Genomic DNA, 16,300 nt, shown 5'->3' on the forward strand with positions numbered 1-16,300 from the left:
GAAAATAAAAACACTGATCAATCATCTCTACAGGGAGAATAAAAACACCTGTGATACCTAGGAGATATTTAGAACTATGAACATGCAGATTACATTTCTAACATGATTTGTATCCGTTTTCAAACAGATAGATACTATTATGCTAAATGCAGCTTATTACAACTCACAGAAAGTTTGCCACAAAATCAGATACACAACACAACACAATATTCTTTCCTATGGGCACTTTAATTCCATTTGGCATTACAAATATAAACAAGACAATGGAAAACAAATAATTTACTAGGATTGTGTAGAAAATCGATGACCAAATTCAGGACAAGAAGTGCTGAAAACTGTGTGCTTGGAGACAAATGAATTTTGACTAAGGCTTTCTAAGAGGAGCACAGTGCTTTTTTACAATACACAACTCAACTGTTCAACTACATATTGCATTTTTTTGAGGATAGACAATTTGTTTTTAGTAAAATACAACTTATTAGTAGTCCTACAGATTTTTTTTGAAAGACATAAGAGCACATGGCAAGGAGTGAAGGTGATCGCAGCTCCGTGTCTGACTTTTGATTCACCCTGCACTGCAGCATGATGAACAAACCTTTTCACTGATGAGTTTATTTCCACCATTTCTGCTGTTAATTCAAATGCACATAATCACAGCAGATTTGTAAGACAACATATCAAGTGGCTTTTGTTTTTGTTTTTTTACCTTAATTGATAACAACACACACACACATACACACAATCACACTTGTCTTGCACACACAAACACACTATGTTTTGTTCGTAAAAACCAATTCAGGAGAAGTTATCTGCATACTGTGATAACCACGTGTGTGTTAATTTAAAATGATGACAAATTAGATCGACTAGTCATTTCCACACACAGATAGAAGTATTGTAATTGAAACAGTTTTTCCATTTAAAGTTTATTTTGGTGGTTTTGTTAAGTGTCAGCTTAAAACATTAATATATTGTGCACAGTAGCTTTTCTGGTGTTTATTAGTAAAAACATGCACAGAGATGCCTAATCATGCTCTAAAATACCCTGCTACCTACAGTAGGTGGAATATTTTCTTTTATAGTGAACAGGCAAAATGTGAGGACTCTTGAGAGCGTTTAACAGGAAGCTGCAGTCACTGGAGCTATAAATAGAATCCCCATTCATTTTCAGGTGACTAAGGTACGTCTTTACTTTAATTTAAATCTCACTTAACACAGTGTCCAACCAGTATGTTTAGAAACAAGTGCATTTTCCAGTTCTCCTGCCATGTCACAGCAAATCAAATATCTAACATATTTACAATACTAAAGTTTTATTTTTCAAATCGGTGAGATTCAGATGGAATGTGAACAAGGTTATGAATGCACCAATCAGCAGCAGCCGTCAGTGAGTATCACGCATCCTCTCACTTCATTCAAACCACAAATTATTCCCTCTGTTGTTTCTTCAGCGTCTGAGGTCAAACAGGATGTCACAGTCAAACAGATGGCACAACAACAGCATGATTCAAGAAGGAATGGGTGAGTAGATGAGTGCAAATCTGCCGGTTGCGCCATACTAATGAGTGCATGTGTCTCTGTGTACGTGTGTGTCTGTATATACACTGTACAGTTTTGTGCGCTGAGAGAGAGGGGCTACTGCAGGTAGCGGTAGACTTTGAAGCAGTGGTTGCCAGAATCTGCAACCACAACATGTCCATCAGAGGTGAGAGCCAGTCCCTGCGGGCCGTACAGCGGGTCTGCTGATGTGTTGATGTAAGACAGGAATGAACCGCTGCCATCAAACACCTGAGAAAGACAGAGAGAGATTCAATACAGCACATATGAAGAAATCACAACAAAGTTTTTAACAAAACATTTACATAACTCCAAGATTTTGATTCAAACCCTGACCAGACTAAAATGCAACATCACTAAAATAGTGTCAGCGCCATATCCTCCTGAGACCCGAACTTTTGTTTGGTTTGCATTTCTAATTCCTACTAGCACTTTGGCATTAGTAGGTTCTGTTAAGCTAAAAAAAAAAAAAAAAATACACACTCTTAATGTCCTCAAACAAGCTGATGATAAATTCCCAGTGTCTTCAAACAAGTACTTCCTAATTAACAGTGTCTTAGCTTGTTACTATTGCTAAAATTGGTAAAAAAATTTGTCACATCAAACCACAAACATTATTAATCATAAATAAACAGGTTTCAGCCATAAAATGTGATCAGGTTTTGGACCTTGTCCACTTATGTGTCGGGATCGGCTGCAGACTGACTTGGCAGAGATGGCTACCATCTTTTTTTTACATGGATTAGTGTATTGTGTTCTCACTACCACTGGATTAAAAACGTATAACTGACAATATATATGATACAGTGATGTAGTGTTGCACGGTATACCAGTACTAAAATAGTACCGCGGTACTAGAGTATTCCAAACGGTAATATACTGCATTTGGAAAATACCGGTACTTTGAAATTGATTCAATTCATTAATTACCGAACCATGATTTTTTTGGTACAGTTACACCCCTACTATTTATTGTTCTAAAGGTTTGTATCCAAAAGGACTTTTCCTTAGGAAAAAGTACCGAAAAGTATCGAAATTCATATTGGTATCGGTGCCGAAACAAAGATTTTGGTATCGTGACAACACTACAATGATGTAAACAGGCAGGTAGGAGGTATAAGTTATAAAAATAGTAAGAGAGAGCACAAAAACAGTAGTGTTCCCTGGTTCAGTCATTCTGTGTTTATTGCCTGTATGGCACAGGGAATAAAGGACTTCTTATATATGTTCCAACTGGTTCTTGGGACCCTAAATCGACACCCAGACAGGAGCAGCTCAAATTAGCTATAAAGAAATATAAATTAGCCATAAAGACATAAAGTGAAACCCTGTACGTCCTGAAACTGTGAATGCAGCAACACTAAAAGTCTTAGTTGTTTCTTGACTCTTTAAGGTGAGAGTTCTTGTACTGACCTGTATCCTGCTGTTGCCCCAGTCTGCAACTATGATGTTTCCATTGACATCCACTGCCACTCCTGTGGGGGCGTTGAACTGGCCGTTGCCCTCACCGTTAGAACCAAACTTCAACAAGAACTCTCCTTCTGTGTTGAACACCTACAAGTTGGTTTTCAAGGGAAAGTAGCATGGAGACAGTAATCTAAAATTACTGGGAAACAGTGATGCCAAAACAGTAAACAAAATACATGAGTAATACATCAACTACAGAATGGATTTAATAATAAAAATTAGATGATCAGGCGCTTAGTGGGGGAAAACTCCCAAGACTTTACGATAGAGGAAGGAAAAATGTCTACCAGAGACTATCAATCAAGCCTCCGTTTTTAGGACTAAAATCTGGACTACACATCTTTTTTCTCTTACAACTAGACCTTGTATACCTGTAAAACACTTCCACCGCTCTGCTACTGCACCTACCTTGACTGAGTGGTTGTGGAAATCTGTCACAATGATTTCATTGTTGTTGTTGACAGCAGCAAAGTGAGGCCCTTAAAAAAGACAGACAGCAAAGTCTCAGATATATGCCATTTTGTCAAAATGAAACAGCAGCAGTTTGGTTTAGAAAACAACCTCATGACATATGTTTTTAGAAGACATGCAATTTAATAAGTTGCCAAATGAATTTAATGACAAAACAAGATTGTTAAAACTTATTTAGACTATGATCGGTGGCACTACATGCTGTTTTTAGGACAGTTGAGTTATTATTCTGTGTAATAACCCTTTAAGCCTGCCATATTTTTTAACAGAGCTTCTGTCTAAACAATATATATATAAATAAAAACATAATCAGAAGTGAAGGATGATGGGATCTTGATGGCTCCTGGTTTCACATTCATCCTCATTCCACATGCAGGTGTGAGTTGGTCGGAGAAAGACTGTAGGAGGGGCAGTGCACATATTACCATTGAGTGTACCTGCAAACTGCCTGTCGCCGTTGCCACGGTTACCGAACTTGGTGACCAGCTTGCCGTTGAGCTGGAAGATGAAGACGCAACAGGCCTTGTTGTCCACCACGATGATGTGGCCGTTCCTGTCCACCGACACGCCTTTAGGGCCCATCAGCTTCCCCGAGCCGATCTTGTTCTGGAGTCAAAGAGTTTACATGTCTCAAGTTTTAATCACATATTTCATAAATTTAGACAAACAGCAGTTTAAGTAAAAATCAGAGTAAATGTATATTATACCAGTTTGTTGTATCAGTCTTGCCTCATGCTCACAGGATTGTCATTCCTGTTTTCTAAACATACAGAGCCCCTTTAAAAACTGTTTTACATGTGACTTAGTTAGCAATGTGCAAAACTAAATATCCCACACACACTACAGATAGACAGACAGAGATAGTGTGGGAAATATTTCTGTTACAGTGATTGAGAGAAGGGTTGTATTCAGTGAATAAACCACAGGATGACCTAACTGGAACATGTTAGTATCTTATGGTCTGCTGTTGCAACCCTGCTGTAACTGTAAGTAGGAAAATAACACAACTTCTATCAAAGCATCCAAAGCATGAGGCTAAAACTGTTCACAATCAAATCTGCACTTTCTTTAGTAATTCAGCATCAGTGTGTCTGTGAAAGAGACTCGAGGGGGAAGTGAAAATCTGCACATGTGCATCTCTTAATCCTCCAGACACTGGCCAATGAGGTGTGAAAATTGCAAATGACTCACAGATGTTAATCAGGGCGGGGCGTGTACAGTCATGCACCTGTTTTCTGTTTGAATTATTGAAAAAGTCTAATTCAAAAGAGTCATTGTAAAAAGGTACAGAAGGTGAACGGAAAACTTCTGTGGTTATATCTCTGCCATTATTGTTCTTCCTTTGGTAAAACACCAACATGGAGACGAGGGGTGCACAGTTCAGATCAAGTGTAGTTATTTTGCTCTTCTAACTCTATATCACCTTACCTTAAACTTTCCTTCACTTGAGAAGATGCTGACCCACTTGTTGTCGTAGTCTGCAATGATGATGTCACCATTTGGGTGGATGGCCACCCCTGTCGGTCGCTGCAGTTGACCCGGAGTCCTGCCTCGCACGCCAAAGCGGCTTTTGAACTGGCCATCGTTGGAGAAAATCTGCATCACACAAAACATGTTTAAGATGTAAAAATAAAAAATGGATTTTAAATGCATCTATTTGGTGTAACAAGGCTCTACAAGAGAATACTGCATACACCAGGGAGGTCCAAACATTTTATAGTGCTCTACCAAAGAGCTCCCCCTACACCCTCTAACATATGGCTCTGTCTGAAGGCTGAGAGCAGCATCTTCAGCACAGGAAGTGATGTTTACCTGGACACACTGGTTGTTGCTGTCTGCTATCAGGACCTTTCCCAGAGAAGAGGCAGCCACTCCCTGCAGGTTAGTGAACTCTCCTTTGTTTCTTCCCTTTGTGCCTAAAAAAACATGAGATACATTAGTAGACTGAATCAGGACACTGACATGGAGTGGCGCATAAACGTGTCACTTTTCTCTCCAACATTAACCACATCATCTAAGCTGCCAGTCTGCAGCTTTCTTACCGATCCTGAAGATGAGGTCGTCCTCGATTGGGTTCTCTTTCCTCCTCCCTGTGCTGTACATACTGGCCGGCCTCTTGATGGCCTTCTGCTTGATGTGACCACTGCCCGGAGACTTCAGCCTCTTCTTGATGCCGTCTGAAGTTGGTGACACATCTATGGATTTGGTGGCCTTTATCTTAAAGGGGCTTCCTTTGATATGTTGGTCATACAGACGCAGTGATAAACTAAAAGTCCCCTCTTTAGGAGCTGAGAACAGGTACTCGTAAGTGCCATTCTTGTTGTCCAGTATCTCCCCTTCACCTTTGCTACCGTCAGATGAGGACATGTCAGCTGTGATGACTGCGTTGCCCATCTTACACAGCTCTCCATCTTTGTCCTTAGTGGTTATGGTGATGGACGTGGGGACCCCCACCACACAGTGTCGTAACCCTTCACCTGTGGCCACAGTCTCAGAGGCCACGGCGTTAGTTGTTAAAATAGTGCCCAAGTTGTGGATGGACTTCTTTAGTCCCTCTGTCTCCACGAGGAAGTCCAGCTGGTCATTCTCCCCGGGCTGCAGAGGAAGCTCCTGGCTGGCCAGCTCGATGAGACGCTCGCTCATCTGTTTCTTCACCAGCAGCACCTCGGCCTCGGTGCCGTGGCTCAGGGCCTGTTCGGTGAAGTTGCAGCTGCTGTTGATGCCCTCCTGGCCCTGCAGCAGGCTGTCCAGCTGGGCTTGGAGCACCTAGTACACACATACACACACCAGGGGGCAGCAGGGTTAGCTTGTGGTTGTCCCACCACAACTAAAAACAGACAAACCCACCACAGAGAAAAAAGAATTCCCCTATGAGATCAACAACTGTATGAAAATACAGTACAACTCCTGACTTTCCACCGTTACAGGAATAGGATCTGAGCTCATTTGGTACATGTTGGCCTACATTCTCATGATTCTGCATGTAGAAACAAACAGATGACTATCACATCATCCTTTGTTGACTTGCAGAGATCTGTCTGTGAAATTACTGTTGCAGACACTGGTGCAGTTTACATATAAATACATGTGCAAAGTAACTTATTCACTGATGATCCATTGAGTGTTCATTTATTATATTACCTAATTTAATTGCTGACGTCCCAATCAGGGTTGGAAATTAACTTTTTTGTCCACCTGCCACTGTGGCTGGTGGATTACAAAATCTATCAGCTACTCAATAGATTACTATTGTTTTTGTTTTGTTTTTGCACTTTTTGACTGATGAGTGAAACAAATCTAACAGCCACCTACATATTTTACTGGCTGGTGCAAATTTTACAACCCTGGTCTGGATGTCGAACAGCAGGAATTCAAGATACACCCTGCAGTAATTCATGCATTAAAGGTCTCGTTTAATAATAATATAATAATAATATTTATTTGTATAGCACTTATCTAAATGAGGTTACAAAGTGCTTCACAAAGTGCATGAAAATAAGACAACAAAACAATACAAAGTAAATAAAAAACAAAAATGTTACAAGTCAGGCATTAAAAGGGAAAGCTTTCCTATAAAAATATGTTTTAAGCAACTATTTAAAAACAGGTAATGTGGTAGCCAGCCTGATCTCCTCAGGCAGAGAATTCCAGAAAACAAAAGCATGAGTAAGCTTTTCTAAGTCAGAAAAGGACACAGCTGATTTGATTTTGGTGATATTTCTTAGTTGGAAGTAGCAGGATTTAATGAGTTCAATTGCGAATAAAAAAATAATGATGCCTTAATTTCTAAATTTCTAGTGTGTAAGATTTAGGGACACCTAGCCAACTGAAACTTCTTCCTTGTGGCAAGCGTGTAGGAGAGCTATGGTGGCAGAGGCAAAAACATGAAAATTTGGAGCCCGTGTTTGGTTTGTCCTTTCTTGGCTACAGTAGAAACAACATGGCGGACTCCATGGAAGAGGACCTGCTCCGTATGTAGATATGAACAGCTCATTTTAAGTTAACAAAAACACAACTATTTCTATTTTCAGGTGGATATAAACTAATGAAAACATAGTTATGAATATTATATTCAATTTCTTACAATATTTCCCCTTAAATTCTAAACACTGGACCTTTAAACCATCATGAGTCATGAATTACTTAAGGCTATGTTTTGTAACACGAGAAAGTGTTACCATTTTAGCTTATAACAAACTAGCAAGTCACATTTAGATCATTATATCTCTCAGTATTCTATACTTTGAGGAGCAATAAAACAAGTCATTTGTTGCTAATGCACCTTAAGCAGATCCTCACTGCTCCTCTTTATTACTGTGACATCACCACACACTCAGTAAAGCACCAAGACAGACTCACCCGCATCTGACAATCACACTCTTCTTCTTCTCCAACATAAGAGGCCATGAAGCCATTTATCTCAGACTGGAGTCAAATCTTTCATCCAAACACCGCCTACTATCTCTTTCTCCTTATACTCATTTACTCTCTGAAGCTCTGAAAACTGACGTACTGTCCTTACACACTGTAAGAATAAAGCTTCATAGTAAGAGAATAAAGTGTTTACAGCTTGAGGAGCAGAGCTGTATGGTGTTCCCTCTCTGCACATGACACACCCTAAGTCTACATACAGCACAGTACAGTGGCTCCATCTAGCTACCAGCAGCTACACAGCTCAAAGTCACATATCTGACTTTCCCCTGGGCTCCAGTGTTTGGACTGCGCACCAGCCAGTGAATTGTAAATCATTAGCAGCCCATGTGATGAAGCTCCCTGAGGGGGCAGCAGAAGGCTCTCAGCCAGACTGGCTGATTGGCTGTCTGGATTTGGGTGGTGCAACAGCCTCACCCGACCCCCCTCTTTCTGCCTGTTAATCACCTGCCAGACCAGCTGAGCCCCTGACACACATAAGCAACAACAGCCTGAGGAGTAGTCTGTGATAAATGCTGTCCAAAAATAGATTATAATTTGGACAATGGTTATTTTAATTGTTGCTTTCTGTATTATTTAACTTAAATTATATACTCAAAAATCTCCTCATAAGAACAAATCAGAGCTTCCAGGTAATACAGTCCATTGAAGAGGTGGACAAAGACTGCAAGGTGCTTCACGCTGATAAAAAATAGATTTACCGCCTCATTTCTCTTACAGTTTACATCCATGTCTGTGAAAACATGAAAGCTTCACACACATCTTCAACCTGGCAGCACAGATGATCTTTACAATCAGCAGTTTCAAGATTAGTGTAACCATTTTAGTGGAAAGAAGTGCTGTGGAAAGATAAATATTTAAGCAGGAATAATTTCACATTTTTATTTTTGACTTACAGATTTAATTTGTATTACTACATACATAAATTATTCCTTTATCATTCATGACATTTCAGCTATTATTTTGTTTATATATTTTCATGTGTACCTTTAAGTTACTACTTTATGTCTCCTTAGCCTCAAGTGAGGGTAACTACAGTTCCTATCTGACATTGTTTTGAGCAGGACAGGTGTTACTGTAACAGACCCAGGTTAACTTATGTTGCAATTGAGTTAGAGGAAGGCTGGACGTACCAGCCGTATGTTAGTGTGAATTAAAGAAGTTAAAAAAGGGAAATTGTTGCCCGCTTATTACCCACAAACCAGCGGAACTGGAGAACGTTACCGAACAACAAAGTGGTGCTACACTTTAAGACATTTGTGTGAAATTTTGTCATAATTAGAGGAAGAATGCCTGAGTTATGGCCAAAAACATGTTTTGTGAGGTCATAGTGACCTTGACCTTTGACCTTCAACCACTAAATTTGAATCAGTTCTTTCTTGAGTCCACGTGGATGTTTGTGCCAAATTTGAGAAAATTCCCTCAAGGTCTTCTTGAGATATCGCATTCACTTGAATAGTACGGACGGACAACCCAAAAACGTAATGCCTCAAAACTTAAACAACACTCATCATTATTGTGACCAAAGTCTGAAGCAAACATCCCAGTAAAACACTGAAGCTATACTCTGCATGTGTCAGCTGATCACTATCTGTCAGAACACATTTATTTACCTTCTGCTTGAGGCCATAGTTGACTTCCAGCTCCATCAGTAAAACGCTCTTGCGGACATTCAGAGTCTTCTGCAGCTCATCAAAGGTTGTGTGGATGTCGTCCTCAATGGAGCTCTTTTGACTGGTCAGCTGCTGCAGGATCTCTGACAGTGTCTGCAGGGCTGAGTCGATCTCTGGCAACCTGGGAGCGGCAGAGGGACCGGAGAAATTAGGACATTTTTCAGACAATGAGTCAGCAGTCATATGACACAGCACGTACATAAATGAGGACAGCATTTCTTCTAGACAATGTTGTACCTCTTCTTGACAGAGTCCAGCTGGTCCTGTAACGAGGCCTTGTGTTGTTCCACTACGTCTTTGAGAGGCACAGTCGGGTGTTCTCCATGTTCGCCACTGGTGCACTCCTGACACATGGCAGTCTCACACGGAGGACAGTAAAACTCCATGACCTAAGCAACAGGAAAAAGTACATTAGACTTAAATATAGGGTTGAGGCTTAGAACAACATGTTTTAGCCACATTTGCAGTGTGGCTGACGGCAGCTTTGGTCGCTCTATCACTTTGATCCAGACTAAAATACCTGGATTGAACCATGAATTGTTGAACAGACACTAATTTTTTCCCAGAGGATGAAGCCCACTGACTTTGATGATTGCCCGACTTTTCCTCTGGCGCCACCAGCAGGTTGACATTTTTGGTTCCCCATGAGATGAATTCTAAAAACGCTGGTGACCCTTTCTTGTAGCGCCATCTTCAAATTTTGTGTCCAATACTTTGGTCTTTAACCAAATCCATGCAAAACTGATGAAGTTCCCATTTGGCTCAGCTGTAATTTGTTTTTAGTGTTTTTTTTCAGTTTTTATTTTGTTTTAATTAATAGCCGATATATGCATGCTAACATGCTAATCTCAAATGGTGAACATGGTAAACAAACACTAGACCTGCTAAACATTTGCGTGTTAGCATTGTCATTGTAAGCGAGTTAATGTGCTGTTAGCATTTAGTTTAAAGCACCACTGTGCCTATGTACCGGTTGCTCAGCGGCACATGATGCCAGAAAAGCTTGACTGCCAAAAAATGAAATTATCCGGTTCTTCGGTATCATGGAGCCCATAGAGCAAGTGCATTAGAGACAGCTGCCAAGCGGCTAACTTTCAGTTTAGCGCTCCGCTAGCTCGAATGCAGATAAAATGATTTAACTGTATGGCATTTCTAGACTTTTGAAATGTTTTCGGACTACATGGATCAAATGCTGATACTAAAACAAGTCATTTTGTAGTAGTTAGGATGCGCAAAGAAGTATATCTACAGATTTACAGACGTCTCTTTCACAGTAAGTCTATGTGAAAAAGTCTTTATAGGCTCACTGGCATCATGTGAAGGACCTGAAAGTTGTAATTCCACATTTGGCCACTAAGTAAAATTGGCTTCAAAGCCCAGCACTGTTCCTTAGGACTTACAGCTAGCTTGAATGATTTGATCATGTGGCTCTTCTAGACTTTTGAAATGTAACTGGACTTTATGGAAATTCTGATAGTAGAATTTTTTTAACAGAGGTCTCTTTCACAATGTAAGTCTATGGGAAAAAGTCTTTTTGGGCGTAATGGCATCATGTGATGGACCTGAAAGTTGTAATTACACATTTGGCCACTAAATAAAATTGGCTTCAGAGCCCAGCCTCACAGAGCCCCTAGCTAGATGTACACTCTTAATTGTGTTAATTTTTTTATATTTACATCGTTGTTTTGGGTTTTTTTTTTCACAGACAGCTATAATCTAATATCAAAAATCAAAACCGAAAAGATGTCACCAATGAACTTGATATCAAAGCTGTCCATTTTCCAGTCTTCAACAGTTTTCTTAGACAATAGTTATTTATTACAAAATGCTGTGCTAGCATGTTTAAACGTCCTGTCATAGATAATGAAGAACAATCTGTGTTCTGCTAGAAACCTCAAAAAGCCTATAAACCTGTGCACTACACAAACAACAGCTGGGTGTTCAGATGTTTTGGTTTATAGATCTGAACTTCATTAGGTATAACTAACTTTTGTGTGTGTGAGAGAGAGGAGGTCAAATGAAACGACAGAAACAGACAGTGTGTATGACTCTTACGTTGCCTCCATGGTTGGGGCAGGAGAGCAGCTGGCCTGTAGCCACGGTGGTGATGTTGTTGAGAGCGGCGGCCTCCTGGCTGCAGCTGTCCGGCGCCCGCTGCAGCACGTCCATCAGGTTGGTGATGAAGAAGTTATTCTGCAAAGCCGCCACACCCTTCTCCGGCAGGATCGAGGTCTGGCGGCACACGGGGCACGACAGTGTGAGGCTGTGGGCAGGGATGTAATTCTGCAGGCACCTGGAGGAGGAGACCAGGAGGGGATGTTAAAGAGTGGGAGCATCCTGTGAGAGAAACAGTCTGGAGAGAGGCGTGGGTGGTGTATAGTGTGCATGTGCTGCATTGAGGAGACATAGGAGAGAGAAATGATTCAACTGTATACTGTACAAACTGAGGACTGATTTAGACTACAATAGATTCAAAGTTATAAGTCGCTACAGCAAGTTTTATCTGTGTTTACTGATCTTTTTGTAGATGAGGAAGTCCCTTATTTCCTCAAGAGTGGCCTGGTCAGAATGGCAACACTGCTTTTTTCTAAGTTATCATTTTATTCAACCACCCTTAGATGGAAACACGTTCAACAAACACTACAATGCACCTTTTTATTATCAGTTATTTGACCTGAAATGTGAATGAACTCTGGTAAAAATGACTTTGATGCCATCTAGTGGTGAAAGTATTTACATGCCACAAGGGTTTTACAGTACATCACTACAAACTGAGTTGCTTACAGTGGTGGAAAGCAGCTGAGTACATTTACGTGAGTACTGCACTTCAGTACAGTTTTGAGGTACTTGTACTTTACTTGAGTCCTTCCATTTTCAGCTACTTTTGAATACTACTCCACCACAGTTTGGGAGCAAATACTGTATTTTTTATTGCACTATATTTATTTGATTTGATTAAGCAATAAGGAATACTTTTACTTTTGGTACTTTGAGGCATATTATGATGCCACTACTTTTGTACTTGTACTTAACTGTTGATCTTTTGCTTGTAACAGAGTATTTATACATTGTGGTATTTCAGCTTTTACTTAAAGGTCTAATACGTAGGCCTTAGTGGCCTCTTTGAGGTTGAACGATGCTGCACTTTAGCCAATCACAATGGAGGGGGCGGGGATGAGACGTGCAGGTGTCCCCAAGAAATGTGTACCTACAGGAACAGCAAGCTCCGCATCCATGGCAACCACTCCACCCAAAACGCCGTCTCGCCAACGTGAAAAATATGAACAGCAGCACATCTTACAAGCATTGTGCATCCACCAGCACACCTTCCACTCCTCACGACAGGAAAAAAAGGGCATTAGCGGCAACGTTTTTACCGCCGTTTGGTTCGAGTTGCAGGTAGGAGTGTAACACTGGGGGCACTGCTGGAAGTGAAGGGGTTGAGCGATCCCTGAGCAAGGCTATTCAAGAGAAGGCTAAGACACGGGGTCAAACATGGGGGGATTGCACACGGCAGTAAAATCTGGTCTGCACTTCCTCAAAGGCTCAGTAGATGGCGTGAGACCGCGGAATAAAGGGGATGTGCATGCATGTCATTTTCACAGCTTATTACTGGACTGTCACTGGTGGCCTGCGTTGTGGGTGAGAATGACAGAGATGCAATTCCGACAACTTCAGGCAGCTGCCGTCCAAAAGTCCAAGCAGACCGCACCAAGCGCACTCTTTGATCGCCTGAGCGGATCCTGCGCTTTTTATCTAGCGCCCCTGCTGTCACCCTCCAGCATCGCAGCTCAAGTTACACTGCACATGTGCAATCCCCCCATGTTTGACCCCTCTCAGCCTCCTCTTGAATAGTCTTGTCCCCGAGGCCCCTGCACTTCTGTTAGTCGAAAAACTATGGGCAGTGCCTCCAGAGGTAAAGGAAGAATTTTTTTTTGTTGTTGTTGTTTTTTTTTTACCAATGGATTTCTAGATTGGGTGACTATAAACTAATGGAAACATAGCTGTGAATATTATATGTAATTTCTGCCTGTATATCCCCCTAGATCCTACACACTGGACCTTTAAGTACAGATCTGAGCACTTCTTCCACCTCTGGTTACTTATTAATTTATCATCTTCACCTGCACAGTCTGGTACAATCAAATACATTGTCCCTGCCATAAATCCATCTTATAATAATGACACTGTGTGAGAGAGGGTTGGACATGACAATATTTAGAAACACTTTCTGTATTCTTTCACTTTCTCTTATGTTAATGGAGGAGAAAAACAGTAGAAACACCTTCCTGTATAATATAACACCACCACTACTACCACCATTATAAGCTCCACAGATCTATAGCAGAGGTGTTGTATTGGGCTGCATTATTGTATATAATGTACTTAAGAAAGTCATTCAGTCAGTCAGCAGCATTACATTAGTGAGCAGTGGTCACAAATGCACAGACCACACAAAGCATCATGGTGGCTGTGGTCAGAAATAAAGCAGAGGAAGCTTCAGGTCAGTGCCAAAATGCAGTTCTGCCATTGAGGATTTAGCTCTGTGTTATAGTTTATACATTCATTCAGGTGCTCTTTGACTATTATGGAATATGGTTAAATATAGTTGCTATCTGGCAGATAAGAAAAAAATCAAAGCCAAACCAGACAAAAGATCCACGATGCAAAATGTGATCTGTTCAGATATATATATCAGACATTTATTAGTGAAACAGATATACCAGGCGAGAAGTTTCTGTATTGTTTAATCTGACATCTTAATGACTCTGCGAAAGCAACCAGAATAAAAAGGGACAGACAGGCACCGTCCACAGTTTGTCTCTTGTGTCAGAAACAAAGGCTGGTTGTCACAGAGGATGGCACCAACACACCCAAGTCAACAGCAGAGACGCATCTCATGTAAAACAATACTCACATTTACAAAGCACTGCACTACTGAGAAAATATTATTACTGCATCTCCCACTTTCTGCCACAGCATCACTTTCGTGCTGAAAACATTCAAACTGTGCATTTAAATTCAGGACAAAATACACTTTTGTTCACTCTTCGTTTGCACATTCAAACTTCAGCACACACACACACACACGCACACACACATCCCTGTCCAGTATACTAAGTTCACAGGATTAAAACATAAGACAGAAACAACATGGTGACTCCACTCACCTCTCACAGAAGGTGTGTAGGCAGGGCAATACTTTAGGGTTTTCGTAGCGGTCCAGACATATGCTGCAGATCAAGAACTGCTTGTCAATCTGGCGGACGACAGGGCTGGGAATAGTGGAGCCTTCACTGGCCATCCTAAAACTCTGACATAGGAGTCCCTCTTCCTCTTACCCTGCACCCTGCAGAGAGAAACAAAGCAAAAAGACACCACATGTGATCAAACGTTGCAGTGATGACCCATGGATTTGGGTTGTAAAAATCAGAGTTTAAAGCAGAATGCCTTCGTCTTTCGAACCCCTCGCTGAGAGAGGAAATGCACAAACAGACACACCAACCAGCGTCTTTGGCTTCAGGCTTTAACTCAAACTCATATATATAGATATATTAAAATTAGGGACATCCCTTTAATCAGCAGGTCACCAAGACAAAACAAACTACAAGATGGTTTTCCTTTTGCTCAGAGGAATAAATTTATTTACATAAAATACTCTTATCACCGAGTCAGAGGGACAAACAGCCCGGGAACAGTAACTACATCTGAGAGGTCAAACAGAGGTTATGGCTTCAACAACAAGTGTTCGCAAAAATGCCAAACTAACTGAGAATCTGAACATTCACAGTATTGTGGAATAAAGTTTTAGAGCTCTAAAAAAAGATATAAAGAATGATTTCTTGACTTAATCTCACTGCACGGTCTGTTGTTGGGACAATCTTCCTCAGCAGATGGAGTCTGCCTGATTGTTATTGAAATGTAGATGTTCAAATTTCCATTAAACTTTAAAAGGATAGTTCAGATCTTTTTAAGGGGGGTTGTATTATGAGTTACTTATCCTTAGTAAGAGTATTACATACAGTAGATGCCAGTGAGCTAAGCAATATACGGCGGTGGACAGGATCAGCAACAATATATATCTTAGCTATCTAAAAAAAATCAATTTCAGTTTTAAGCGTACATTATATCCAGACTATTTTCACCTTTTCACCTTGCCATCAGACAGCAATGTCCAACGGGGAATTCAAGATGTTATATTGCTCTCTATAAAGCCAGACTCCATTGAGAAAAGCTGTGATTTAACATTGCTGTACACAGGAGCTGCTGGTCCACCGCTGCCTCAATTAATTAGTTTGTCTGTGTTATTGCTTGGACTTTGGCATTTAAAAGAGTTGGTTCAGATTCACCAAAGTCACACAATAACACAAACAAACTAACTGGGTGAGGCAGCAGTGGACCAGCAGCTCCCATGTTCAATAGGCTAAAATTACTATTTTTGTCAATGGAGTCTGGTGGCTTCAACGAGAGCATGAATAAGGAACTGCAGTCGTTAATGGCTTCCTTGTCAGAATGGACTGTCTGTAGAGCGGTGAAAATATTCCCAATATATGGTACACTTAAACTGATACAGATTTTCTGAGGTGGCAACTTTTTTTTAAGTGGTTAAAATGCATTTTGTTGCTGCTCCCCATCCCCAGCAGTACACTGTTTAGCTTCCATGTCGCTACTTCTGTCTGCTTCTCCAAACTGGTGTGTTG

The 16,300-nt window shown here is 40.8% G+C and overlaps 1 protein-coding gene across 4 annotated transcripts in view; it reads right to left on the reverse strand.

The window, feature by feature from the left end:
• Window positions 1-209: 209 nt before the first annotated feature.
• Window positions 210-16,300, reverse strand: part of LOC117255497 (tripartite motif-containing protein 2) — a 42,290-nt gene continuing 26,199 nt past the window's right edge. For 3 of the 4 annotated variants that reach the window (XM_033624469.2, XM_033624468.2, XM_033624470.2), the window contains exons 2-12: window positions 14,771-14,949; window positions 11,655-11,892; window positions 9,837-9,988; window positions 9,540-9,720; window positions 5,538-6,261; window positions 5,308-5,411; window positions 4,924-5,091; window positions 3,921-4,101; window positions 3,433-3,503; window positions 2,971-3,111; window positions 210-1,788 (exon numbers count right to left, since the gene is read on the reverse strand). In XM_033624469.2, the coding sequence (XP_033480360.1) occupies window positions 1,636-1,788; window positions 2,971-3,111; window positions 3,433-3,503; window positions 3,921-4,101; window positions 4,924-5,091; window positions 5,308-5,411; window positions 5,538-6,261; window positions 9,540-9,720; window positions 9,837-9,988; window positions 11,655-11,892; window positions 14,771-14,904 (2,247 nt within the window). In that variant the 5' untranslated portion in view covers window positions 14,905-14,949 and the 3' untranslated portion in view covers window positions 210-1,635. The remainder of the gene's footprint in view (window positions 1,789-2,970; window positions 3,112-3,432; window positions 3,504-3,920; window positions 4,102-4,923; window positions 5,092-5,307; window positions 5,412-5,537; window positions 6,262-9,539; window positions 9,721-9,836; window positions 9,989-11,654; window positions 11,893-14,770; window positions 14,950-16,300) is intronic. The other variant, XM_033624471.2, reaches the window with a different exon arrangement.

This window comes from Epinephelus lanceolatus, chromosome 3, assembly GCF_041903045.1.
Source record: "Epinephelus lanceolatus isolate andai-2023 chromosome 3, ASM4190304v1, whole genome shotgun sequence".
Classification (NCBI taxonomy): domain Eukaryota; kingdom Metazoa; phylum Chordata; class Actinopteri; order Perciformes; family Serranidae; genus Epinephelus; species Epinephelus lanceolatus.